General features: G+C 55.9%; 1 protein-coding gene across 3 annotated transcripts; it reads right to left on the bottom strand.

Moving 5' to 3' along the window:
- Nucleotides 1-110: 110 nt before the first annotated feature.
- Nucleotides 111-3,516, bottom strand: SPHK1 (sphingosine kinase 1). 3 transcript variants are annotated; one of them, XM_043585644.1, is made up of 6 exons: nucleotides 3,279-3,516; nucleotides 2,428-2,631; nucleotides 1,904-2,056; nucleotides 1,723-1,817; nucleotides 1,525-1,640; nucleotides 111-1,218 (listed from the first exon to the last, which is right to left on the bottom strand). In XM_043585644.1, the coding sequence occupies exons 2-6, from the start codon at nucleotides 2,435-2,437 to the stop codon at nucleotides 429-431; spliced, it is 1,164 nt and encodes a 387-aa protein (XP_043441579.1). In that variant the 5' UTR covers nucleotides 2,438-2,631; nucleotides 3,279-3,516; the 3' UTR covers nucleotides 111-428. The 3 variants fall into 3 exon arrangements, with proteins under 3 accessions (XP_043441579.1, XP_043441580.1, XP_043441578.1); XM_043585645.1 differs by lacking the exon at nucleotides 3,279-3,516 and adding an exon at nucleotides 2,939-3,099; XM_043585643.1 differs by having other exon boundaries at nucleotides 2,428-3,516.
- Between the last annotated feature and the right edge of the window lie 21,930 nt (nucleotides 3,517-25,446).

Here is a 25,446-nt window from a genome sequence, read left to right as displayed (position 1 = left end):
TATTAGCAGGGGTCAGCATCCTGCTGTGTCCAATCCAGGAGGCACCACTGGGCATCGCTGACGTTAAGTTCTAGACCTCACTCCCTCCCCAACACCTGGAATAACACCAGTAGGCTGGGAGGGTCACTTTATTTGTATTTTGATTCATGGGGTGGGGCTCCCAGGACAAAACGGGACTGGCTCCCATAGGCAGGGGCGGGGGGCAACCGGCTGGGCTCCTGGCCCAGAGCCTCATTCTGGCCTTTGGGAGGCAGAGCCCGGCCTTCCAAAGCATGTCCGCCGCCTTCCCACCTTCTCCAGGGGTCCGCTTGCTCCTCCTCCCCACCACCACACGAGCTGGGGACAGGCCCTCCGGTCCTGGGGGAAGGGGCGAGGATCCTGAGCTCGGAGTAGACCAAGCAGGCTAAGGCACGGCAAGGCCCGTGGAGTCATAAGGGCTTTTCTGGAGGAGATCCCCGCCGAGGCCTCTGGCCGGGTGGGGGCTCCACGCAGCCACTGACCATCCAGATGTAGTCCGCGTGCACCTGGCCCTGCACAGCCTCGCTGACCAACAGCTCCCCGTCGGCGGCAAACACACCCTTTCCATCCTTGGGCTCCAGGCGGAAGGCGACCACGGGCGCGTACACCAAGTAGGGACAGGCCTGCTCCAAGTGCCTCCCCTTCTCCATGGCCAGGAAGAGGCGCAGCAGCGTGGCCCGAGACACGCCCGCCCGCACGTAGAACAGGTGCATGGTGCCGGCGGCACAGCGGCCCATCGGGGCAGCGAACATCTCGCTGCCCAGGTGCGAGTGCAGCAACGCCAGCACCAGCACGAAGTCCTGCTCCGGCACCACCGTCCAGTGCGCGGGCACCGGCTCCTCCAGGGGTACGAGGTGCGCGTCCGTAGGGCCCTGCTGGTCCTGCCGGTCCACTGCAGGGGAGGCGGGCACCCCGGGGACCCCCCTTCCTGCGGGCAGGTAGGCCAGTCGGCCCCGGTACACGCGCAGCGCCGCCAGGCGCAGGAAGGTGCCCAGAGTGAAGCGGAGCTCCCCGAGGCGCCGAAACTTCTCGCTCTCCAGATCCACGTCGGCGATGAAGCCCCAAGACAGGCTAAGCACGGAGAAGACGCGCAGCCCCGAGGCGGTCTGCAGTGACAGGAGGTTCATGGGCTCCAGGAGCCGGCGGCACAGCAGCAGGGTGCAGTTGGTCAAGAGGTCCTCGTTGGTCACCTGCTCATAGCTGCGGGGGAGAGAGGTCGGAGGGAGTGAGGCCGGAGCCCTCGTGCATCCTCCCCTTCCGCTGCCTGGGGACTCGAGGCAGGCAAAGCAACACCGGGTCCCTAGGGAGTTAGTCGGTAGGAATGACAGAGGGAGCAGGTGGAGGCAGCCAGCTGGAGTGGCCGAGAGAGGGCCCCAGAACACAGCGTGGAGGCTCCCGAGAAGAGGGAACAGAAGTTACCCCGGGATACGGGGACTTAGAAAAGAAAACCTGGCAGGAGGGCGGCAGGAGGAGAAACTGAGGCCCCCTCGGACCCTGGGCTCTCACCCGGCATAATGGTTCAAAGAAGCTGCCAGTGCGTTGCCGGAGCCAGCTGGGAGGCTACACAGGGGCTTCCGGATGGCAGTCTCCCAGTCGGGCCGCTCCATGAGCCCGTTCACCACCTGTTGGAGCACGGGTGGCCTCAGCCTGGGGAGCACCCCGCCCCCCCACCACCCACACCCAGTCTCTTGGGGCGGGCCTCACCTCATACATCAGCCCGTCTCCAGACATGACCACCAGCGCGTCCCAGCGCCCCAGCTCCAACCCCTGCACCAGCTCCCGAGCGTGGTTCCGACGCTCTGTGGAGAGACGGGGTGGCCCCGAGGGTATGTATGGGGGACAGTGGCTGGGATTGCTCCCTGCCACCCCTCGGGGAGGCACTCACCAGTGAGCATCAGCGTGAAGGAGATGCCGGCCTGGGCCAGCAGGGGCTGCACGTGGCTCCAGAAGAGCTGCAGCGCCTTGCCCTTGCCTCCGTGCGGGTTTAACAGGACCAGCACGCGGCACCGCTCGGGCAGCAGGCTCCCGCCGCCGCCCGCTGTAAAAACAAACCCCAAAAGACCGCGTCCCCAACCGGCCACTAGGGGGCCACGGATCACAAAAGGGGTACTTGGGGTGGAAACGTGGGGCCTGATGAACTCCCCCGGTAACTGATCCAACAGATCCCCGCCAGAGGCAGCGGCCTTCCAGGGGGGAGCTCCAGGAGCGGGAGGGAGCACGGTGCCCTTGCCACCCCGGCTCTTGGCTCAGACCCGGCCAGCTTCTGGCCTCGTCGGGAAAAGTGTTTCGACTGTCCCCCAGCCAGCCCCTTCTTTTTTTGCCCAGCTGACTCTGGCCATTCTTCCTGGCAAGGGCGGAAGGGCCACCCACCCTCAGCCCCTTCCCCCCCCGCCCCGGGACCCCACAAACCTGGATCCATAACCTCGTCTCGCGGCTCCCGCTGCCAGGGCGTCCCCAGCGCTGTTGGGGGGCTGCCCGCGGCGGCGGCTCCTGCCTTCAGCTCCTTATCGGTGCCGCCCAGGCGGCCGACGCGGTGCGGGCTGAGGGGCTCGCCCTTCCCGCCCGGAGTCGGGGCCGCGGAGGTACCGGCGTCATCCCCTGCGGCTGCGGGATCTGAGGGAGAGGAGACAGCGCTGGCGGAGTCCCCGGCGGCCCCCAGAGATGGGCAGCGCCCAGCTAGATCCTCGGGCCGCGCGCGGGGAGCCGCGCTCTCTGGCATCGCCTAGTCCTCCGAGAGGTCCAGAGAGCCGAGGTCTGGCGCCACCAAGGGCGCTCCCGTCCTAGAACTGAGCCCCCCGCCCCTCCACTCTCAGAGGCGAAGGGTCTCTCTTCCTGGGGACTCTCCTCCCTGGGGGCCTCGGGTTCCGGCCCGACGATGAGGCACAGCCCCGTGGCTCTCTCGGTCGCACCAGCTCCTCACCCCCCGGGGACTCCCAGAGGGAGGGGAGTCCAGTTGCGTAAAAATCCCAGAACGTGAGCGGGCATCGCGGGGCGCGAAGTCGGGCGCGAGCGATCGCCGCCCCGAGCCACCCCGGTGGGCCGGGGCCACAACCGCGAGCTGCAGAGCGGCGGGGGTCGCCGCGCCCGCCTCCCGAGGCCCCGCGACGCTGCCCGGACGCGCGCCTTGCTCGTGGGAGCCGCGCCGGGGCCGCTCGAGGGCCGAGCCCGAGCCCCGCGGCCGGCCGTCGCCTCCCTCAGCCGAGCGCCGAGTGGGCGCCCAGGAGCCACGAGCCGCGAGAAGGCAGGGCGGGCGGCCCTACCCAGTCGGTCCGGTTTGCTGGGGAGGCGCCACCTCCGTTCCCTACAGTGGCCTAGGGCGGAACTCGGCTCGTCCCGGGCTCAGCCTCACGTCTGAGCGACGACCGGAGCGCCGGACTAACGCTGACTCCACGGCCTCGCGGCCTCTGGCCTCAAACTTTTAGCTCAACTTCGCCGCCAGGCGCCGCCGCGCTGGGAGGGCGCTGTGCCTCTGCGCCCGGCCTGGCCACACCCCGCGCTCCCCCGCGCTCCCGGGGGTGGAACCGGCGCCTGGCGCGGCCAGGGCCTGCCCGCCCCCGGCCTCCCGCACTGTCGGCCCCCGCGGCTCGGCCCCGCGCTGACGCTTGGCCGGATCTCGGGGCCCGGCCACGCGCGCGCGCGCGCGCGCGCGCGTCCGCTGCTCAGACTGGGCGACCGGCGAGAAGGCGGCGCCGCGGCCCGGCTGGAGTCGGCGAGGCGCAGAGCCCGGGGTCCGGCCACGAGCGGCGGCCGCGAGCTCAGAGTCCCGGACGCGCAAGGGTGAGCGCGCAGCGCGGGCCCCGCGCGAACTCGCCGCGCCGCCCGAAGTCCGAGCCGCCCCTGTGGGGCTCCAGGCGCGCGCGGCTCAGCGCTCCGGGCAGACCCTCGGCTGCCCCTGGACGCTGCGACCTCCCGCCCCGGGATCTTCCCCCTTCGTGCGCCCCACCGCAGTCCCCCGGAATTCGAGGCCCAGACCCCACCGGGTACCCCTCCTCTGTGCCGGGGCGTCTCTGCTGCCGCGCCCGTTCTCCCCCGGAGGATTATTTTTGGCTTCCCGGCGCGGCAGCCCGGTCGCGCAGCCACCGAGCCCACGGCAGTCAGGCGCGCCGTCGGGGGGCGGGGGGAGGGGACAGGGGACCCGCCGGGGTGGGGGGTGGGGTGGGGTGGCTGCTGTCCGGAGGAGGGGGCCTTGTCAAGAACCTTAAAATTTGGATCTTTTTCCCCAGAGGAAACCATCGAGGCTCACCGGGGCGAGAGAAGCTGTCCCGCAGCAGGCGATCCAGGCCCACGCCCCTCACCCGCCGTGAGGTGTGAACAAGGTCTAGGGGTCCCCGTCGGGATTGGAGAGCCAAACCGCGGCGGAGTGTCCCCCGCCGCCTCCCCTGGCTCAGTGGGAAAATGCAAGCGCGCCGGGGGAACCTTCACTTCGACGGAGGCAGAGCGGGGAGCGCGTGTCAGTGCGTGCGTGAGAGATATACATACATGTCAGGAGAAAGTGTCTGACCTGAACGTGTCCGCGACCAACTCGAGTTGAGTCCCCGGGGGGGTTATCTGCGGAGACCCGGAGGAGGAAGGGGTCAAAGCCGACTAGGCGCCCTGACCAGGTGAGGCCAAAGTTAGGAAGGACCTAACCCCTGTAGCGGGCGGAGGTGGTCCGGGCCCAGGCTGCTGCGGGCTCGCGCGCCCGCACCCGCAGCCACGCGGCCCACGCACACCTGGCACTTGTCAACGCCCCCGAAAGTCGCAACTCGGGCACGCCTCCGCGGGGTCTCTTCCGGGGAACGCAGGCAGCGGGTCCCGGTTTCCCGGCACCTGGGGGGGGGGGGGGGCGGAGCCCGCGGTCGCCGGCTAGGAGGGAGGCGCGGGCCCGGGGACCCGCGGCTCGGCGCGCGTCGCAGCGGTGCGCGCTTCCGCCTTGCGCGGCCCCCGGGCGGCCCTGGCTGGGTCCCGAGCGTCCCGAGCGCGTTCCGAGAAAGTGACTCAGCGATGCGCTCGAGGGTCGAGAAACTCCGTAAAACTAAGAACGTGGGGAGGGAGCTGGAGCGCCATCACCCTCTCGCAGCGCCGCGGCCGCGGTCTGGTCTTGAACCTCCGGGCCCGCCACCCCCACTCCGCAGGAAACCGGCACGGGAAGGGCAGCGCTGCAGCCGCAGTGCCGCGGTCACGCGACGCGGGGACGCGAGCGGCGGCGGCGGAGGAGGCTCAGTGCGGGAGCCTGAGGACCTGATCCAGCCCACCCGCCCCTCCCCCCTGCTCCCCTCCTCCCCTTCCCGCCCTTCCGTCCCCTCTCTTCCCCTCCGGCGCAGGCTAGGGTCTAAGTCTGGATTAGGCGCTTTCGAAAAAGCGGGACGCGCTTTTTTCCCCCTGAGATCTCGGCCTTGGAGGGAGGTGGCTACGGAGAAGGCCAGGCCAGCCTCCCCCTTCCCCCATCAGGCCTGAAGAGCTGCTGCTTTAAACCTTGGAGTCTGGTGGGAAACTGAGGCACAGGGAAGGGAAGATGTGGCTGTGCATGAGTCCACGGTGAGAGAGCTCGCCTGCTACAGGGTCCCCGCTTCCTCCAGGCGCCCCAGGCTGGAGCCCCGCCGGAGTCGCAGGGAGTCGGGTGGAGGCGGGGTTGACCAGAAACCTTGCGGGCGAGGGGAGGCGGGGCAGCCTTTTGGGCTCATTATCCGGCCTCCGGGGGCCCAGTGGGAGGGAGGTGAAGGGCAAAGCCCTCTGGCCCGGGTTCCAGTCTGCACAATGGCTCCTCTGTCCTCCCTGGCGCCTCTTCTCCTGCCCCCCTCACCTCCACGGCCTCCGCTGTAACCCCCCTCCTTCTTGTCATTCACCTCCCCGCTCCCAGGCCGCCTCTCCCCAACCTCTCTCTAAAGAACCTTATCTGATGCAGAAACTCACCCATCAGCAGCCCTGGCCCAAGAGACAGGATTGGGCAAGAACAAGATGCTTGTGGCCCTTTGACAATTGGGGGCACCCAAACCCCGAGGGGTGAAGGGTCTTGCCCAAGCTGTCAAACCAATTCCCAACAGAGCAGAGAAGTAAATCCAGGAGTCCTGCCTCCCAGCCGGGAAGACAGGCCTCTTGCTGATAAAGTTTGAGTATCCTATCGATTGACCCGGTAGGTGGCCTGCCCCAATGAGAAAGAAAACCAGAGAAAAAAAAGGTCTTGAAGCCCTCTCCAGGCTTCCTCCCCCAAGCCTAGTCCTAGCAACCAGCCCCTGTGCCCAGCAAGGCCCACCAGGCTTGATCTGACCAGATTGCCACTGGGTAGCTCGGCCTGAAGGCAATACCTGTCTCACAGGTCAAAGAGACTGCCTTTCCATCTCTCCCAGCCACCTCTTCCTCCCCCAGGCAGCCTCCCCAGGGAGACACTCCTGAGAGCCTCTCTTCTGCTTCAGAGAAAGAAAGCAGGCATTCACTGGGCCCAGCTCCAGCTCTCAGGAAACGTGGGGCCAAGGCCGCCAGATGGCACATGACTTGCTTTTATTAGGATAGGATCCCCACCATCCCTCCGTTCCCGGAAGCAATCCTCCCTGGGAGATTGCAGCTCCCAAGTTGAATTGCAGAGCCTCGAGGCCTCCCTTGACCTTGAGTCCTTTCCGCCTGAGAGGCTGCAAGGGCAGGGAAGGGGAGGTGTCCAACTCTACAAACTCCCCTTAAGACTTGTGTTCAGGACAGTCCCAGATGTGGCTTTCCGTTCTGAGAGTTTCCTAGATGCTCGTGACCGTGCCGGGTGTTGTGGGGTGTGGGGTGTGCCGCCTGTGGAGATCTGGGAGGACGGACTGGTCACACGGGATTCTTGGCTGCTCGCAGGGAGTGTTCAGAGTTTCTGTTTCTGCCGTGGTTGGGATCAGCTTAGCTCTATCCTTCGGGCAGCCTCCTTGTCCTCATGGGTTTCCTTGCTAAGGCTGGGGACACCTGTCTCCTCTGGGGTCTGCCTTCCACCCTCACCTGCTGGCCTGCCGATTCTAGCTCCCTGACAGGGTGATTAGCTTCTGGAACGCCCTCAGTGTGGAGGCCTGCAGGCCACGCCCACTCCATTCCTTTCGAATGTCTGCCCAACATCTGAAGACAATTCTAGTTTCCTGGGTCCGTTGTCACAAAGTACCACAAACTGGGTGGCTTCCCAGAAATCTACTGTTTCACCGACCCAGAGGTCCCGAGTCTGAGACCAGTATGTTGAGGGGGGAGGGTGCAGAGAGGTGGGGAGGGACAGAGGATCCAAAGTGGGCTGTGCTCTGACAGCATTGAGCCGGACGTGGGGCTCAAACTCACAAACTGTGAGATCATGATCTGAGTCAAAGTCTGACGCATAACCCACCGAGCCACCCAGGCGCCCCTGGATTTGTTCTTTGGGGTCTGTATTCTGTTCTGTGGGCTTGTTCTTTTTCAAATGCAAATTACTGTGGGAGGGAAAAACCAATGAGTTATTAGGACTCTAGTGTGAATTAACGTATCACTTTTTTAGCGTATCACGTTTTCAATCAAAACAATGTACAAATACTATGGGCGCCTGGGTGGCTCCGTAGGTTGTGTGTCCGACTTCAGCTCAGGTCACGATCTCAGGGTTTGTGAGTTTCAAGCTCCACCTCAGGCTCTCTGCCGTCAGCACAGAGCCGGTTTCGGATCCTCTCTCTCTCTGCCCCTCTCTCGCTCACACTCTCTCTCTCAAAGATAAATAAACACTTTTGAAAAAATGTACAGATAGGGGCGCCTGGGTGGCTCAGTCAGTTAAGCGTCTGACCGGCTTAGGTCATGATCTCACGGTTTGTGGATTCAAGCCCTGCGTCGGGCTCTGTGCTGGCAGCTCAGAGCCTGAAGCCTGCTTTGGATTCTGTGTCTTCTTCTCTCTCTGCCCCTCCCCCACTCGTGCTCTGTCTCTCTCTGTCTCAAAAATAAATAAATGTAAAAAAAATAATAAATAACATAAATAAAAATAAAAATGTACGGATACTAGGAGTGCCTGGGTGGCTCAGTCGGTTAACCATCTGACTCTTGGTTTCGGCTCAGGTCATGATCTCACAGTTTCATGAGTTCAAGCCCCGCATTGGGCTCTGCGCTGATAGCCTGGAGACTGGGATTCTCTCCCTCCCTCTCTCTCTGCCCCTCCCCCCCCCCCCCCCCCCCCCCACCCCGCGCTGTCTCTGTCTCTCTCAAGATAAATAAACTTAAAAAACATTATTTTCCTCCATGGACAAATACTAGGTGTCCTGAAAAAGGGAGATAATGTGCGTCCACGTGCGTGTTGGAAGAAAGTGGGCGTCTGGAAACGGGAACCACCCTTCTCCCAGCGTTGTCCGGGTGCGATCCGTTGGGAGGGGTTGTTGATGTCTGCCACACTTCCTTGCATGCCCAGGCTTGCACACTGCTCCCTCGACTTTCAGATCTTACTTTACACCTTGAGTTATGGCGTCTCTGGCTTCCTAAGAAGATGGGTTTGTTTCCCCGGCCCTTGGAAGAACAAAGCTGAGTTTTGTGTCAGCGTATCAGGTTCCTGTTGCTGCCCAGATTTACTGTCTTCCAGCTCCAGAGGTCAGAAGTTTCAAATGGGTCAGCGAGGCTGCCCTGCCTCGCCTGTTCCAGCTTCTGGAGGCCATGTGCATTGCTCTGCTCAGACCCTCTCTTCCTTCCGAAGCCAGTCGCACAGGACTTCAGATCTTCGTCTGACCTTCTTCCAAAGCCCTTTTGCCATATAAGGTAACATGTTCGCCCGCACCCGGGATTATGACCTGGACATTTGGGGGGCAGTTATCCTGCCAACCACGGAGGAGTTAGGGAAAGTCTGGGAACTGCGTCTTGGCTGAAGAACTTTCCGACACCCGCCCCCAGCACCCCCAAGTGAACACACACCAGGAGGTTGTTTTCCCCCAAATAAGTGTCTATCGTGTGGGGGTGAAAACGCTTTCGCTGGTCTCCACACGTGATTCTGTCGACTTCCCTGCAAAGAATACCGGTTTCCAATTTTGAAAATTACCCCAGAGAAAAATTGGCATCTTGGCGACACATAGTAATTCCGGGATTCCAAAACCCCAACTTTTCGCCTGAGGAAGGGACGGGAAGCAGAACAGCCCATCCCTTTTCGGCCTGGCAGAGTTCTCCACTCGGCTTTGCCGGAAGGGTTCGCCATGGGCCCCCTGGGTACCAAAAGGAAGCGTGTGGTCCTCTCGGCCCCTATCATGTGATCTAACAGCCCTGCTGCCTCTGCCCCTCTGTGTGCCTCTGCCACACAGAAAATCGTGGCTAGGAACATTCCAGAGGCTCTGGCTGACATCAGCTCCGGTTTGGGCCCAAAGCAGCCTCTGGCCTGCTCGCCAGTGGCCAACCCCACATCCTGGATGCTTGCCATGATTGTCCCTTCCTGAGGCTGCGGCCAGCCCTCCACCCCACCCAACTGTGCCTACTTGTTCATTTATACTGGTTCGGAGACCGGGGGCGACTGGTAGGAGCCTTGATCCAAGGGAAGGAGAGCCACGTCAGGCCGCCCGCGGCCGTTCCCCAAAGGGAAACTTCTGGGAGTCAGGAAGAGAGGCCTGGCGCTCTGAAGTTGGGGAGCAGGGCAGCAGGACAGGCAGGATCCAAGCCAAGGGGATGGGTGTGTACACAATTTTCCGGGGGCTTGATGTTGTGCAATGTTTTCCACTCTCACCTCTTTCAAAAGCTGAGATGCATCCTTGGGACGTTCCCAAAGCAAACAGAGTGGGCCGGACCCGGCCGAGGTGGGCGGTGCATTGGCACCAGCGGTCCGGTGCCTTCCCCCCAACCTGACGTGAACCCTGCCTGCCTGCTGCTGGGGAGGTGAAGTCCCTTGTCACCGGGACCCAGAGAAGCTTGCCCTGCCTCTGGGAACGCCCGCTCCCGGCACCCCACTGACCCCTGGTGGCCACCTGGGACACGCGTCCTTCTCCTTCATCCGAACCCTGCGGCTGCTCAGGCTTCCTCCATAGATGCCATCTGTGGGGGGTGGTAGCTTGGGGGCAAAAGAGGGGCTCGGGCGCCCTACTCTGCCCGGCTGCACGAAGACACGGATCCTGGAGCGGGGCTTGCCTACCCCTGATGCTCATTATCCACATCCTGAAAATAGAAATTCCTCTTCCCTGGAGGCTTGCCACTTGAAGGTCAAACCCTTCGATTCTTTCCAGACACAGCCCCGGTAATTTAAGCCGTGATTATACAGCATGGGCTGGACAGCTGGGGCCGGGGAGGGGGGCTGGGGGCAAGGGACACTGTAACCTAATTGCACACGTGTTCCCCGAAGCCTTTGGGCATCAAGGGGAGTGATGTGCTGATCCGACAGGGAGAGCCATTTCCAAAAGCAGTTCCTTGTTCTCTGAAGTCCTGGCCGCGGCCACGTGACTGGCATCTTGAGAATGAGTTAAGATGTCATTTCTCCTTCAAGGCACCGTCAGATGATCCTAGCAGCCTTCTCTGAAACTCACTTTCAAAAAGGAAATGGGGAAACAAGTGATTACCTGGCAAAGCTTACAGACTAGTGAAATTGTGTGTGTGTGTGTGTGTGTGTGTGTTTTATTTAAAAAAAAAATTTTTTTAACGTTTATTTATTTTTGGGACAGAGAGAGACAGAGCATGAACGGGGGAGGGGCAGAGAGAGAGGGAGATACAGAATCGGAAACAGGCTCCAGGCTCTGAGCCGTCAGCCCAGAGCCCGACGCGGGGCTCGAACTCACGGACCGTGAGATGGTGACCTGGCTGAAGTCGGACGCCTAACCGACTGCGCCACCCAGGCGCCCCAGTGTGTGTGTGTTTTAAAGAGAGAACGCGCACATGTGCACACTCAGGGGAATGTGGGGAGAGGGACAGAGAGAGAGAAAAAATCTTTTTTTTTTTTTAATTTTTAATGTTTATTTTCAAGAGAGAGAGACAGAATGTGAGCAGGGGAGGGGCAGAGAGAGAGGGAGACAGACAGAATCAGAAGCTGGCTCCAGGCTCTGAGCTGTCAGCACAGAGTCCGACGCGGGGCTCAAACTCACGGACTGCGAGATCATGACCTGAGCTGAAGTCGGAAGCCCAACCTACTGAGCCACCCAGGCGCCCTGAGACAGAAAATCTTAAACAGGCTTCACGCTCAGCTCTGAGCCCGACGCAGGGTTCAATCCCACGACCCTGGGATCACGGCCCGAGCTGAAATCAAAGAGTCGGACGTTCAACTGACTGAGCCACCCAGACTCAGCCATTCCTGAATTTGTTTTTTAAAAGCAAAAATTGGCGGGGGGGGGGGGGGGGGCACCTGGGTGGCTCAGTCAGTTAAGCGTGGGACTTCGGCTCAGGTCATGATCTTACAGTTCATGGGTTCAAGCCCCAAGGAGAACTCTGTGCTGACGGCTCGGAGCCTGGAGCCTGCTTCAGATTCTGCGGCGCGCTCTCTCTCTCTGCCCCTCCCCTGCTCACGCTCTGTTTCTCTCTCTCCCTCTCTCTCTCTCTCTCTCTCTCTCAAAAATAAACATTAAAAAAATTTTTTTTAAGCCAAAAACGGAACGGGCCTGGAGAGTGCTCCTGTGTGGTAGGTGGCTGGAGAACGCATCTTTTTCCTTCTCGTCTCCTTCCTAGAACTGCAGTCGTTGTGGTCCTCCCCACGGAAGTCCTCAAGAAATGCTTGCAGACTGACCTCTCCCCACCGCATCCCCCTCGGCAATTGCAGCAGAGAGGCCAGGAGAGAGAGCCACATCTCGGTGCCAGGGGGTGCCAGGGGGCCCAAAAGGGCGCGGTCCCACACCCCACCTCCTCCGGGCGGGGCACAGCAGGCCGACGGGTCCCGGGAGAGCCGGCCAGATGGCTCCGAGGCAGAGTTAAAACGATATCTGAGTCTTCCTGACTCGGATGGCCTAGGAAAATCCATAGCATCAGAACTGGGCATTTGCAAGCAAGCACATAGATCCTACCGTTTTAGGCGGAGTTCCAGGCACCATGTGACAAGTGTCTGTGACTATTCGGTTCTCAGATGGACACCTTTGAGCCCTTGAGGAGGGAAAACACCCAATGTCTGCAAAATATGATTAGCGTGGGACGGGGTCTGCCTCCTTCAGCTCCGGCAGGCACGAGTGATATTCCCAACGGGAGAAGCCCGTTGAATCCTCAGGGGCTGGATCTCTTACCCTGATTTGCAGCCCTTAGCGTTGTGGGAGCCACACTGGCCGGGACAAGGCTGAGCGGGAGCTGGGAGCCACAGCAAACCTCAGGACACCGAGGGCCACGTCCCTGCAGTCTCAGGCTCTTCTTTTCTTTTTTCTAAGTTTACTTATTTATTTTGAGACAGACAGAGGGAGTGCAAGCAGGGAAGGGGCGGAGAGAGAGGGCGAGAGAGAATCCCAAGCAGGATCCCCACTGCCAGCACAGAGCCTAACTCGGGCCTCGAACTCCCGAACTGTGAGCTCATGACCTGAGCCAACACCCGGAGTCAGACACTCAACAGACCGAGCCACCCAGGTGCCCCCAGTCGTGGGCGTTTCTGCAATGCTGAAGACCCTGAGAGAAACATCTGGAAACTGCCATCCTAGACCAAGACCCCCATGTCGAGAGCACTCAGCAAAGCCTAGCAGGTCAACCGTGGAAACGTGGCCCTAACCAAAGTGGGAAAGGAAGCTAGGATTACCCATCAGCCTTTGAGAGAAATAGCTTTTAAAATGAGGTTCCTCAAAACGTTGAACATGTGACCTAACAGTTGCGCTCCTGGGTCTACGTGCACCCGCGAGAAACGGAAACGTGTCCACACAAAACTTCGGCAGCAATGCTCACGGCAGCTCTATTCACAACAACCGAAGGTGGAAACAGCCCAAATGTCCGTCAGTGGACGCATGAATAGACAGAAGCAGCAAATCCATATCGTGGAGTGGTTATTTGGCCACGAAAAGGAAGCAAGTGCTGACACGTGCCTGAACGTGGCCGAGTCTCCAGGATGTTCCGTGGAAAAAAGCTAGGTGTGAAAGGCCACCTGTTGTGTAGTCGGTTGGGTGTCCGACTTCAGTTCGGGTCATGATCTCACGGTCTGTGGGTTCGAGCCCCACGTCGGGCTCTGTGCTTGACGGCTCGGGGTGTGGAGCCTGCCTCGGATTCTGTGTCTCCTTCTCTCTCTGTTCCTCCCCCGCTGGCGCTCTGTCTCTCTCTCTCTCAAAAATAAATAAACAGTAAAAGAAATAATAAATAAGAGGCCACCTGTTGTGTGATTCCATTTGTTTGGAGTGTACAGAATGAGCAAGTCAATCAAGATAAGAAGACTAGTGGCTGGGGTAAGAGGGGCGTGGGAGTTGCTTACTGGACGTGGGTTTTATTTTGGGGGGTGACGAAGATGTTTTGGAACGAGACAGAGGCGGTGTTTGCACAATACTGTGAATGCACGAGATGCCACTGAGCTGTCCATTTTGTGTCCTGTGCATTTCACCTCAATTTCTTTTTCCAAATAAGGAACTTGAAGGAAAGGGCAGTGCCTCTCTCAGGATCATTCTTTTGTGATGCACAAAATGTCCATTTCTTTAAAAAAAATTTTTTTTTGAATGTTTACTTATCTTTGAGAGAGAGAGAGAGACAGACAGAGCGTGAGCGGAGGAGAGGCAGGGAGAGAGGGGGACAGAGGATCCGAAACGGGCTCTGAGCTGTCAGCGTAGAGCCCGACATAGGGTTCGATCCCATGAACCCAACCGTGAGATCCTGACCTGAGCCATTACCAAAAGGCGGGGTCCCAACCGACTGAGCCACCCAGGCACCCCGGCCTGAGGATATCCCTAGTAGAAAGCAGAGAGGAGGCCACAGACAATAACCACGGGATCTGCTGATGGCCCCTTCTAATTCCAGGGTCACTTAGCACCGTAGCTCCCAAAGGAGGCAGCACGTTGGAACCCCCTGGAGATCTAGCGCGCAAATTTGGAAGCTGCCGACTTAGCGAATCTTGGGGAGCCTGGATGGCTCGGTTGATTGAGTGTCCGACTCTTTGAGTTCAGCTCAGGTCATGATTTCATGAATCCGTGGGTTCGAGCCCTGCGTCCGCCTCCACGCTGATGGTGTGGAGCCTGCTTGGGATTCTCTCTCTCCCTCTCTCTCTCTCTCTGCGCCCCTCCCCTGCTCAAGTTTCCTTGTGCTCACACACATGTGCTCTCTCTCAAAATAAAGAAACTTAAAAAGAAAGTGGGTGTGTGGGGGGATCTATAGCGTGTTTTCCAAGCAGGTGGCCAAGCTCAAAGAACGCACAGATTTCTGTAAATGCCACAGAAAACTTCTTGAAGGGCATCGTGAACTGTCATGGTCCCAGTGACTATTTCATGTTTGGGAATGGACCAGGCGTAGTGGAGAAATGACGCATCTTATCACGATCTCCCTACATCCCCTCAGACACCAGCGTGGGAATGTGGGAAGGGTGACAAAGCTGGCCGCCAGCCAGGCTCCAAGTAAAGGGGACAGGGGGCGCCGCAGCTATTACAGTCAACAGTCAATCCGGCTAGGTGGGATCAAAAAGGAGCATTGGGGAATTTAAAAAGCTAGGTTAAGTCGTGGCGCCTGGGGGGCTCATTCAGTTAATGTCCGACTTCGGCTCGGGTCACGATCTCACAGGTTGTGAGTTCGAACACCGTGTCGGGCTCCGTGCTGACAGCTCGGAGCCTGGAACCTGCTTCGGATTCTGTGTCTACTCTGCCCCTCCCCCGCTCGTGCTCTGTCTGTCTGTCTGTCTCTCTCTCTCTCCCAAGAAGAAGTAAACATTGGGGCGCCTGGGTGGCGCAGTCGGTTAAGCGTCCGACTTCAGCCAGGTCACGATCTCGCGGTCTGTGAGTTTGAGCCCCACGTCGGGCTCTGGGCTGATGGCTCAGAGCCTGGAGCCTGTTTCCGATGCTGTGTCTCCCTCTCTCTCTGCCCCTCGCCTGTTCATGCTCTGTCTCTCTCTGTCCCAAAAATAAATAAACGTTGAAAAAAAAATTTAAAAAAAAAAGAATAAGTAAACATTAAAAAAAAAACTTAAAAAAAAGCTCGGTTAAGTCTTATTTCCCTGTTGAATCGTAATACAACTTTTTTAATGTCTAATTAGTATTTAATTACCAGGGGATTCTATTTTCCCTTGTGTGTAAATGAAAGATTACCTTCCCTTTATATGAGGACTTTATTTTTTTTTTTAATTTTTTTTTTCAACGTTTATTTATTTTTGGGACAGAGAGAGACAGAGCATGAACAGGGGAGGGGCAGAGAGAGAGGGAGACACAGAATCGGAAACAGGCTCCAGGCTCTGAGCCATCAGCCCAGAGCCCGACGCGGGGCTCGAACTCCCGGACCGCGAGATCGTGACCTGGCTGAAGTCGGAGGCTTAACCGACTGCGCCACCCAGGCGCCCCTATATGAGGACTTTAAACACTTCACCCTGGTGGCTAAGCCTCAGATGTGAGCCTTGAAGTGTCCAGCCCCCTCCACCGTGCCACGCTGTTCTTTCCAGAATCAGATTTCCAAGCACCTATGTTTCTATCATGACTGGGGACAGCGGTTTGAAATTTATGGAGGAATGGAAAGGAAGAAGAAATCGTCGGGTGGGGAAGGGAAGGGAGTCGATGAGATGCTCTTACATCAGAGGTTACCTGGCTTCTGAGCGGGCACTATACATAAGCTGGAACTTGGGCTTGTGTTGGTGTTTGACTTATATCTTTCCATCAGCCCCGATATCCCACTTGTGCGAACCGTTCCTGGGCAATTACTAGAAAGACAATTAATTTTTCATCCAAGAAAGGAACATATGTGTCTGAAAGTACTGACTCCCTAGGGAAGTGTTCCGCTTATCTGTGTCTGAGTAATAAATCACCCAAAAACTTAGTGGCTCGAAGCAATCATTTATTGGGTTCACCCTGGGTTGACTAGGCTCAGATGGGTGGTTCTCACTTGGGGACTCATGTGGTTACCGGGTCATTGGGCTAAACGTCTGAGATGGCTCTCTCATGTGGTGACAGTTGTGGCTGGCTGTCATTGAAGAGTTCAGCTGGGGCTGTCAGCCGGAGCAACTCCCTGTGGTCTCTCCATGTGACATGGCAGCTGGGTTCCAAGAGGGAATGTCCCAAGAGCAATCATTCCAAGAGACCGAGGCAGAACTTACGAGGCTTCTCATGCCCCAGCCTCAGAAGTCCCAGAACATGGAGCTTAGTCGGTTAAGCATCCGACTTCAGCTCAGGTCATGAGCTCACAGTCTGGGAGTTCGAGCCCCGCGTGGGGCTCTGTGCCGACAGCTTGGAGCCTGGAGCCTGCTTCAGATTCTGTGTCTCCCTCTCTCTCTGCCCCTCCCCTGCTCAAGCAAATCACTAAATCCTGCCCAGATCCCAGGGGAAGGGAATTAGGACCCCTCCCCCTCGGTGTGAGGAGTAGGGTTGGCTTACAGAGAGAGAAGGAACTGATGGCCGCCATCTTTGGAGAGCTGGTAACTTACCTCAGGAAGGAAGAAATGGGGCAACTTTAGAGAATTGCTTTGCCCTTCAAGAAACTGGTTTGCAGCTTACGAATACACCCCTTCAGGGCCGCCTGACTGGCTCAGTCAGTGGAGCATGGGACTCTTGATCTCGGGGTTGTAAGTTCAAGCCCCACATTGGATATAGAGATGGCTTAAAAATAAAAAATCTGAAGAAGAAGAAGGGGAGACTCCTTCAAATATGTTTTCAGGAACCCTGGTGCCTTGTTGGTCAAGGTCCCGGCTTCCTTGATCTTCGGGCTTTAACTGAAACCAGCTGTCTCTGTGACAACAGTCATCTTTAAACCCCTCTCCCTGCCGGACGCTGCTGATTTCCCACTTCCCTGTTACTCCAAGTGGTTAACCTTTATCAAGCTTTTATTTTGTGTCAGGCAGTGTGCTAACTCGCACCGAGGAGCCGCGTTCACGGGCAGCCACTTTCACTAAAGAAATGGGTCTTGTTGAAGGTGCACATCAGCAAAAGCTCTTACTCGAATGGCTCCCACCAGCTGCGCCCTGTCAACATCCCCTTTCCCCCCGGGGAAGAAGGCTCCCCATTTAAGGCACCTCAGTCTGCTTTCTGGTCATTTCTGGTTGCTAACACAGCCTGACTCTGCTGTTTAAGATCTGTTCCTTTAAACTTGTCTCGGGGCACCTGGGCGGCTCAGTCGGTCTGAGCATCCGACTCTTGGTTTCGGCTCAGGTCATGATCTCACGGTTTTGTGGGTTCGAGCCCTGCATCGGGCTCTGTGCTAACAGCACCTAGTCTGCTCGGGATACTCTGTTTCCCTCTCTCTCTGTCCTTTCCCCTGCTCACACTGTCTCTGTCTCAAAAAAGAAGTGGAAAAAAACCCCAAAACTTATCTCGGATTACCCCCACCTTTCCCTACGCGGGTCAGGCCTGAGGCCCCGGCATGAGGAAGCAGGGACTTGTATGTCTCTGATGCCACTGTGTCCCCTCCTCTGTGCTCTCTTCTATGAGGCTGAGGCCGAGAGAAGTGGAAAACCACCTGTGTTCCCTGCGGTGACTGGCCGGCGGCCGTGCTGTGGTCGTCCTCGAGCTCTGGGCCATCACTGCCGATCTAGCTCATGTTCTAGGACAGGATTCCCCATCCTCCGCGCTATTGACATTTGGGGGGCTGGATCTTTCTTGGTCGTGGGGGCCTGGCCTGTGCACAGTGTAGCAATACCTCTGACCTCTGCCCACTGGACGCCTGTAGCTCCTCCCAAGCTTTGCGACCAAAAATGTCTGCAGGCATTGCCAGATGTCCCTCGGGGCAACCAACCTGGTTGAGACCCAGTGCTCTGTAGACTTGCTGTGGACAAGAGGGGGCCCCGCCGGCCGGCCCACGAGAGACTCTCTCCCAAAGGGCTCCCCTGAGTCACACGTTCTTGTATGTCATCATGTGACCATCTACAGAGAAACGCCAACCAGGAAGGCCCTTCCAGCTTTGGGACCTAAGAGTTTTTATTGGGGTTTCATCGCGTAGGCACTTAGATTCCTTTCCTGACCTTCGTCCGAATGCCACCTCCAGCCCCCTCTCCTTCTGGCAGGTTGAGCTCATATCACGCGGTTTATCATAAACTCTCTGGCGGGATTGGGGAGCCCAGCATGAATAGCGGACATTCCTATCTCTCGGGAAATTCCAAGGATTTAGAGGTGACCTCTCAGGACCTGGGGACGAAGGCCAGCCAAGTTTTTTTTTTTTTTTTTATCTCTTTTTTTAATGTTTATTTATTTTTTTGAGACAGAGAGAGACAGAGTACGCGCAGGGGAGGGGCAGAGAGAGAGAGAGAGGAGACACAGAATCTGAAGCAGGCTCCAGGCGCTCAGCACAGAGCCTGACGTGGGGTTCGAACTCATGAACCACGAGTTCATGACCCAAGCTGAAGTCGGACGCTTAACCGACCGAGCCACCCAGGCGCCCCCCCACCCCCCAGCCAAGTTCTTTATTACACACAGGGTTTATAGGGTCAGCTAGCCCACCAGCTGGAGTCTTCTGAACTTAAAATCTGGGGTGCATTTTCTCCTTGGTAGTGGAGTCTGGTAATACTTGGAGAACAGGAGAGATCCCACTGGGCCCCTCCCTCCACCTTGTCACACACACAGCATCTCGTAACTCTAAGGCAGGTAGTGTTGTGACCACTGGTTTACAGAGGAAGAAACACAGGTGCGCGGGTTGGAGACCGGCCCAGGTGAACCAGTAGAAACCACACCTGAGGGCAGGTGCCTCGGGCCCTAAAGCTGCCCCCTCATGGGTCAGAGGGTGCCCTGCCTCCTGCCCTGACAGGCAGGGATGAGCTGGCCTCACCCCACCGGCTCCCCACACAGCCTCCAAACCACCCGTCTCCCTCCTGCGAAACCGTCCCTGCTCTGACGCTCTGCTGTGGGGGTGAGGGCCTCCCCCTCTTCTCATCTGGGACATCTCGGGTCCTCGCTCACCATCTTCTCGGCTCCCACTGCTTCTGAGAATGCGTAGGACCTTGGGATCCGGGATCTGGGAACGGGACCCCTGCCACAATCTGTCTCTGACCTAGAACATTCTTCACGCTCAGCCCCGACTCTCACAGCTGCTGCTGGACCACACCATTTCTCCAATGCCGAAGTCCGGTGTGCCTAACTGTCCTGTTTCCTCCCACCTACCGCCACACTTTCATTCGGGCCTACCTTTATTTTTAAAGATTATTTTTTATCAGAGTATTTTTTTTTAGTGTTTATTTATTTATTTTGCAACACAGAGAGAGTGCACATGCGTGGGGGAGGGGCAGAGAGAGAGGGAGAGAGAGGATCCCAAGCAGGCTCCGTGCTCATCAGCGCAGAGCCCCACGCGGGGCTCGAACCCATGAACCGTGAGATCGTGCGTTGAGCTGAAACCAAGAGTCGGAAGCTTAATCGACTGAGCCGCCCAGGTGTGTCTATTTCTAAAGATTTTTATTTCTTTTGAGTAATCTCTACACCCAAGGTGGGGCTCAAACTCACAACCCTGAGATCAAGGGTTGCATGCTCTATCGACGGAGCCAGCCGAGCGCCCCCAGACCTACCTTCAAATCAACTGCTAAGGGTCCCACTCCTCCTCCAATCCACTGTCGCCAGGCGCCGAGGTGGGGCCACTGATCCCTGCCGTTACTCTCTCTCCCTTCCCCCAGCGTCTCCTTTCTGCCATTTTTGTCCCGCAATATCCATTTCACCAATTCTCTGTTAAGTCTTTGTTAAAATAATGAATGTGGTTCCTTTTCCTAATTGCCTCCTGACTAATAAGTATGTGTAAACACTTTCCAACTCTCTTCACTCAATGACTCATATATGCCAGACCCCGTTTTAACTGCTTGACATGTATTAACAAGCTTAACCATCGCAAAGCCCTTCTAGGTAGTAATTGTTATTATCCCCACTGTAGACAAGAAAAACAGAGGCAAAGACATAATGATTTTCTCCAGGTCACACAGCTGATAAGAGTTGCCTCCCAGAGTCTGGTTCCCAAAGACAATGCCCATTCTGTGCACCGGCGGCCTCGCGGAGAGTCCTTGGGGCATTACACACACACACACACACACACACTCTCTCTCTCTCTCTCTCTCTCTCCCTCTCTCTCTTTCTCTCTCCCACCCCAATAATGTCCCAGTTTGTGAATGGACCGTAGCTACTCTTGGACATTTGTACTGTTTGCAGATTTTAGCTGTTGTAGAGCCCAAATCCTCTTGAACCTGAAATTTGGCATTCTTCAAGCCAGGAACCTTGTGAGTTTCTCAGTTATTTGGCCTGTGAGTTGTTATAGCCTGTCTCCTTAATGTTCATCTCCTACCCTCTCAGCCTCTTCTGTCCCTGGCTTCTCTCCCCCCTCCATGTCTCTCTTTGATCCCATCTTGCCAGTGCCGCTAGAAATCCGGTGATGTGGGCAAGGAATCTTCTCTTGTTTGGCAGGAGCTCCTGCAGAAGCTCTAGAAGGCACTAGAAAGCACCAGATGGTTTCTACTTGAACCAAAGTCTTCGATGATGTATGGGTATTTGTGAGACCCTGTACGTGCCTCCAAAGGCCTCCACCAAGAGCTACTGAAAACCCCATCATAGATAGGTGGCTTCTGTCCTACTGAACACCCTGCACTGAGATTCCATTTCGGGTTTTCCAGCGGCCATGCCAGCAGCCTCGCGCTACCACTGTCCTTGCAGAAGTTGGGAAGGGTCACTCCCTGCGTGCTTGGCTCTGTCTGCTCAATATTCTGCTCTTGCCCCAGCATGGTTTCTGGTGCCCCGTTGCGAGATTCGGCTCAGAGATCCAAGTTGGTATTATTTTTAGAAATAAAGATCATTCCTTCTCAGCTTGCTGAGGCCTGCTCGTGGAACGAAAACAGAGAAAGCCCTCGTATTTTTCCCAAGTTCAAGTTGGAGCGGTGCAAGGTGGAGGCAAAAGTCCCGCATCGTTGCCCGAAATGTTCTCTTTGGTTGCAGAGATGACCTTGCCCGTCCCTCGGGGGAGAAGGCTGAGCAATCCCAGACATACCTCTCTTTGTCTTGTCCAGACCATTCTTGGCCAAGTCTTCCCGTCCAATCTGAACCTGTGCCCCCTTGGTCTACACATTTGTAAGAACAGAGGAGATCACGTTTCTACCGCTCCTGCTGAACCTGCGGCCCATTCAACAGCGGCAGCATTGTTTTTAGACTTGAAAATTGAAATTGGTCTGAATATGGGAAACGTCATTTTGTGCTGACCAGAGCTGTTTTGTTCCTGCAGGAAACGTTCAGCAGATCTGGGACCTAAGGATGAGCCAGGTCTGCCAGAGAAACAAACAAACCAACAAAAATTGAAACTGGTCAAGAGAAGTCTCCCTTCCAACTTCAAAGAGGACATTCTTTTTTTTTTTTTTTATCACTATGCTTTTATTTTTTTTTAATTTTTTTTTAACTTTTATTTATTTTTGAGACAGAGAGAGACAGAGCATGAACGGGGGAGGGTCAGAGAGAGGGAGACACAGAATCTGAAACAGGCTCCAGGCTCTGAGCTGTCAGCACAGAGCCCGACGCTGGGCTCAAACTCACAGACCGCGAGATCATGACCTGAGCTGAAGTCGGCCGCTCAACCGACTGAGCCACCCAGGCGCCCCCAAAGAGGACATTCTTTACAAAATGAGCAGAGGCCCCTCTCTCCTAACTTCAGATCCTGTATTAGTCACAGTTCTCCAGAGAAACAGAGCCAACGTTATATACGGTACAAGCATTGTGTATATATCATTGTATATATATGTACATCCACGACTGATGGGGGGAGGCTGGCCAACTGGAGACTCAAGAAAGAGGTGCAGTTTGAGTCCAAAGACCAGCTGCTGGCAGAACTCCCTTTTGCTCCAGGAGGTCAATCTGTGTTCTCTTCAGACCTTCAGCTGATTAGATGTGGCCCACCCACATGACAGAAGGTAATCTACTCAGAATCCACCAAATTCAAATGTTCATCCTGGGCACCATGGCCCAGCCAAATTGATACATCAAATGAACCGTTGCAGACCCTTAGGAATTTGCCCAAGGGAGAAAGAAATGAGCAGAAGTTTTGTAGGTACAACCTTCTCTTAGCTTGAGGCCGCCCAGAGGCAGGCACTGAGACAAGAACGTGTAAGTGGTTTACGTGGGAAGCAAAGCCAGGAAGCAGCAATGGGGGGGGGGGGGGGGGGGGGACACAGGAAGAGAAAGAAGATGGCAAAAGGGGGGCTGTGTGACTGCACAGGTTATGGCCGAGGACAGCCGGGGAGCCCTGGGAGACAGTGTTGTCCCCAGGGAGTAGTGAGGGGCTGGGTTTTCACTCCCCGGCTTTTCCGGGTTGTGACCTGCAGGGGTTGCAGTCTGAAACCCCAGTCGCGTGAGCAGTGAGGATGCCTGAGTGCTTGAGACCTGGCAGCTCGCACTCTGCACAGAAATACACACAGATCGGTTTTTGTAAATTTTTTAAATTTTAATTTTTTAGAGAGAGCAAGAGAGTGAACCGGGGAGGGGCAGAAGGAGAGAGAGAGAGAATTTTAATCCACGCTCAACATGGAGTCCGACCTGGGGCTCGATCCCACAACCCTGGGATCGAGACCTGAGCTGAAGTCGAGATTCCGACACTCAACTGACTGAGCCACCCAGGCGCCCCACACAGGTCATTTCTTCTTCTTCTTCTTTTTTTTTTTTTAGTTTATTTATTTATTTAGTTGGTTATTTATCTATTTATTATTTTTTTAGAGAGAGAGCGCAAGTGAGCGAGCACGGGAGGGGCAGAGGGAGAGAGAGAATCTTAAACAGGCTTCACCACGCTCAGTACGGAATCCAACACAGCGCTCGATCTCGCGGCCTGCGCCGAAATCAAGAGTCAGACGCTCCGCCAGCTGAGCCACCAAGGCGCCCCGCCGTGATCTCACAGTTCGTGGGTTCGAGCCCCGCGTCAGTCTCCGTGCTGACAGCTCAGAGCCTGGAGCCTGCTTCAGATTCTGTGTCTGTGCCTGCCCTTTCCCCACTCAGACACACACTCTCTCTCTCTCTCTTTCAAAAATGAATAAACATTTTAAAAAATTAAAAAAAAAAAAAAAGGAGTTTTCGAGCTGCATGATCTTGGGAATGGGCCTTCTGAGTCCAGATGTCACGTCCAAAGACACTCAGGACTTCTGGTTCCACCCATGACAGAGAAGCAGGTATCAAACTAATCTCTCCACCTAATAAAAGCTGGACAAACATGCGAAACTCCTGTTCAATAGACAGCACTACAGAGCACCCAGGGAAGAGAAGGCTTGAGAGCTGGGATCCTTAATGGGGGCAAAGTCACTGAAGAAAGTTTCCAGTCACTTGGCCTTTGCCCTGAGGGCGTCTCCACGTCCACACTGCGGGGGTGAACCAGGGTCAGCAAAGTCCAAGCAGAAAGCAGCAGTTTTAGCTGAAGAGGCAGATGTCAGAATCTGAGCCACCAGAGTGGCTGGGACTCCAGGGGGCAAATTCTCGGAGGGGCCCGACCCGCACAGTTCCGCGAACGAATTATTTTGCAGTTGCAGACCGACTCCTAAACCGTCCATATCCCTGGCAAGGCTCCAAGTAACCCAGCAGAAAGTAGCATGAGACACATAGGACAGAGTCATCATCTCAGAGTGTCGTGACTTTCATGAGCCCCCTTGGGATTTTCTCTGTGCCCCTCCCCACTCACAGTGTCTCTGCCTCTCTCAAAATAAATAAACTTAAAAAGAAGAAGAAGAAGAAATCACCGCAGCAAACTGCAAAGTTTCTCAGCCACGAGAAACTACATTATTTTCAACAAGTGGCAAACTGTTCCAGAGTCCACACACCCAGAGTGTGGCCTACAGTGGGAAACAGGAGCTGGGCTCGGAGACCTGGGCCAGATCTGGCTGAGAAGTTCCATCTTGCAGGCAGTGGAAAGCCCCAGAGACCTTTAACCAGGGGATCCGGGGCGCAGATGTGGAGGGTGGGTTAAAAATGCTGGAGGAGGGGCGCCTGGGTGGCTCAGTCAGTTAAGCCTCTGACTTCGGCTCAGGTCATAATCTCGGGGTCTGTGGGTCCGTGGGTTCAAGCCCCATATCGGGTTCTGTGCTGACAGCTCAGAGCCTGGAGCCTGTTTCGGGTTCTGTGTCTCCTTCTCTCTCTGCCCCTCCCCCACTCACATTCTGTTTCTGTCTCTGTCTCTCTCTCAACAATAATAAACATTTTAAAAAGTAAAAAAAAAAAAAAAAAAAAAAAAAGAAAAGAAATGGGAGTGGGGGGGGAGGGTACCCGGCTGTCTCAGTCAGTAGGGTATGAGCTCTTGATCTCAGGGTTGTGAGTTCGAGTCCCACATGGGTGTAGAGATTACTTAAAAGAAAACCCTACAAAAAGAAAAGAAAAAGAAAAGAAACTGGGGAAACCTTTCTTAAAAAATGTTTATTTATTTTGAGAGAGAGAAGGCATGTGCAAGTGAGGGGGAGGGAGGGACAGAGAGAGAGAGAGAGAGAGAGAGAGAGAGAGAATCCCAAGCAGGCTCCCCACTGTCAGTGTGGAGACCAGTGTGGGGTTTGATCTCACGAACCAAGACATCATGACCTGAGCCAAAATCAAGAGTCAGATGCTCAACCAGCTGAGCTACCTAGGTGCCCCCAAAACTTTCAACAGTATAACCCAAATGTTCATTTTTCTTTTTTAAATTTGAAGATCTAATTGCTTTTATTTTTTGAGGCTTATTTTATGTATGTATTCAATCATTCATTCATTTATTTTGAGAGAGAGAGAGAGAAAGAGGGAGGGAAGGAGGGAGAGAGCAGAGGAGGGGCAGAGAGAATCCCAAGCGGGCTTCACATTGTCAGTGTAAATCCCGATGTGGGGCTCCAACTCACAAACCTGGAGATCGTACCTGAGCCGAAATCAAGAGTCAGGCACTTAACAGACTGAGCCACCCAGGCGCCCAGCCCCTGTTCATTTTTTCTCTCTCTTCCCCTGCTAGATTGTACCCCCAGGATAGGAGCTTTTTTTGTTTTTTCTTAAGTATCCCAAACACCTAAAAAGGGCGTGGCAAATAGGTGCTCAGTAACCATTAACGTATGGATAAGTGGATAGATGTAGAAATGGGAGGTGGGGGGGGAATGAAAGGGGTAAAAGTTAACTCCAGGATTTATTGGCTGGGAAATCAACTCAAGGTTATGATCAGTCACAGCGGGAATAGAGGAAGCAGCACAGTTCCAAGGAGACCTGAAAAAAATGAAGATGGTACAAGGGTTCTGGGGGATATAGATAGGAAAATGTGAAAGGAAGTGATTTCCTTCTGTTCTAGAAGATAACAAGGCTTATGGTTAACCATAATTTGGCCCAGGCTATTTAGCTCACATATTTTTTTTTTTTTTTTTTTTAATTTAACCTACCCCAAGGAGAGAGGGGGTGGGTGGGGCAGTAATTCTGGAGAGCCAGCCAAATGTGGATCAGACGGCTGCAGATTTCCAAATCCTGAATCTTCAGGATTGTGAGGCTTCTTGAGGTGATAAGTCACAATCCACTGTTCCCCTCTGGCCCAATGTTACAACAG

Source organism: Prionailurus bengalensis, chromosome E1 (genome assembly GCF_016509475.1).
Source record: "Prionailurus bengalensis isolate Pbe53 chromosome E1, Fcat_Pben_1.1_paternal_pri, whole genome shotgun sequence".
In the NCBI taxonomy this organism is placed as follows: Eukaryota; Metazoa; Chordata; class Mammalia; order Carnivora; family Felidae; genus Prionailurus; species Prionailurus bengalensis.
Note: the sequence above shows the minus strand (reverse complement) of the source record. Positions and strands in the feature narration are given on the sequence as shown.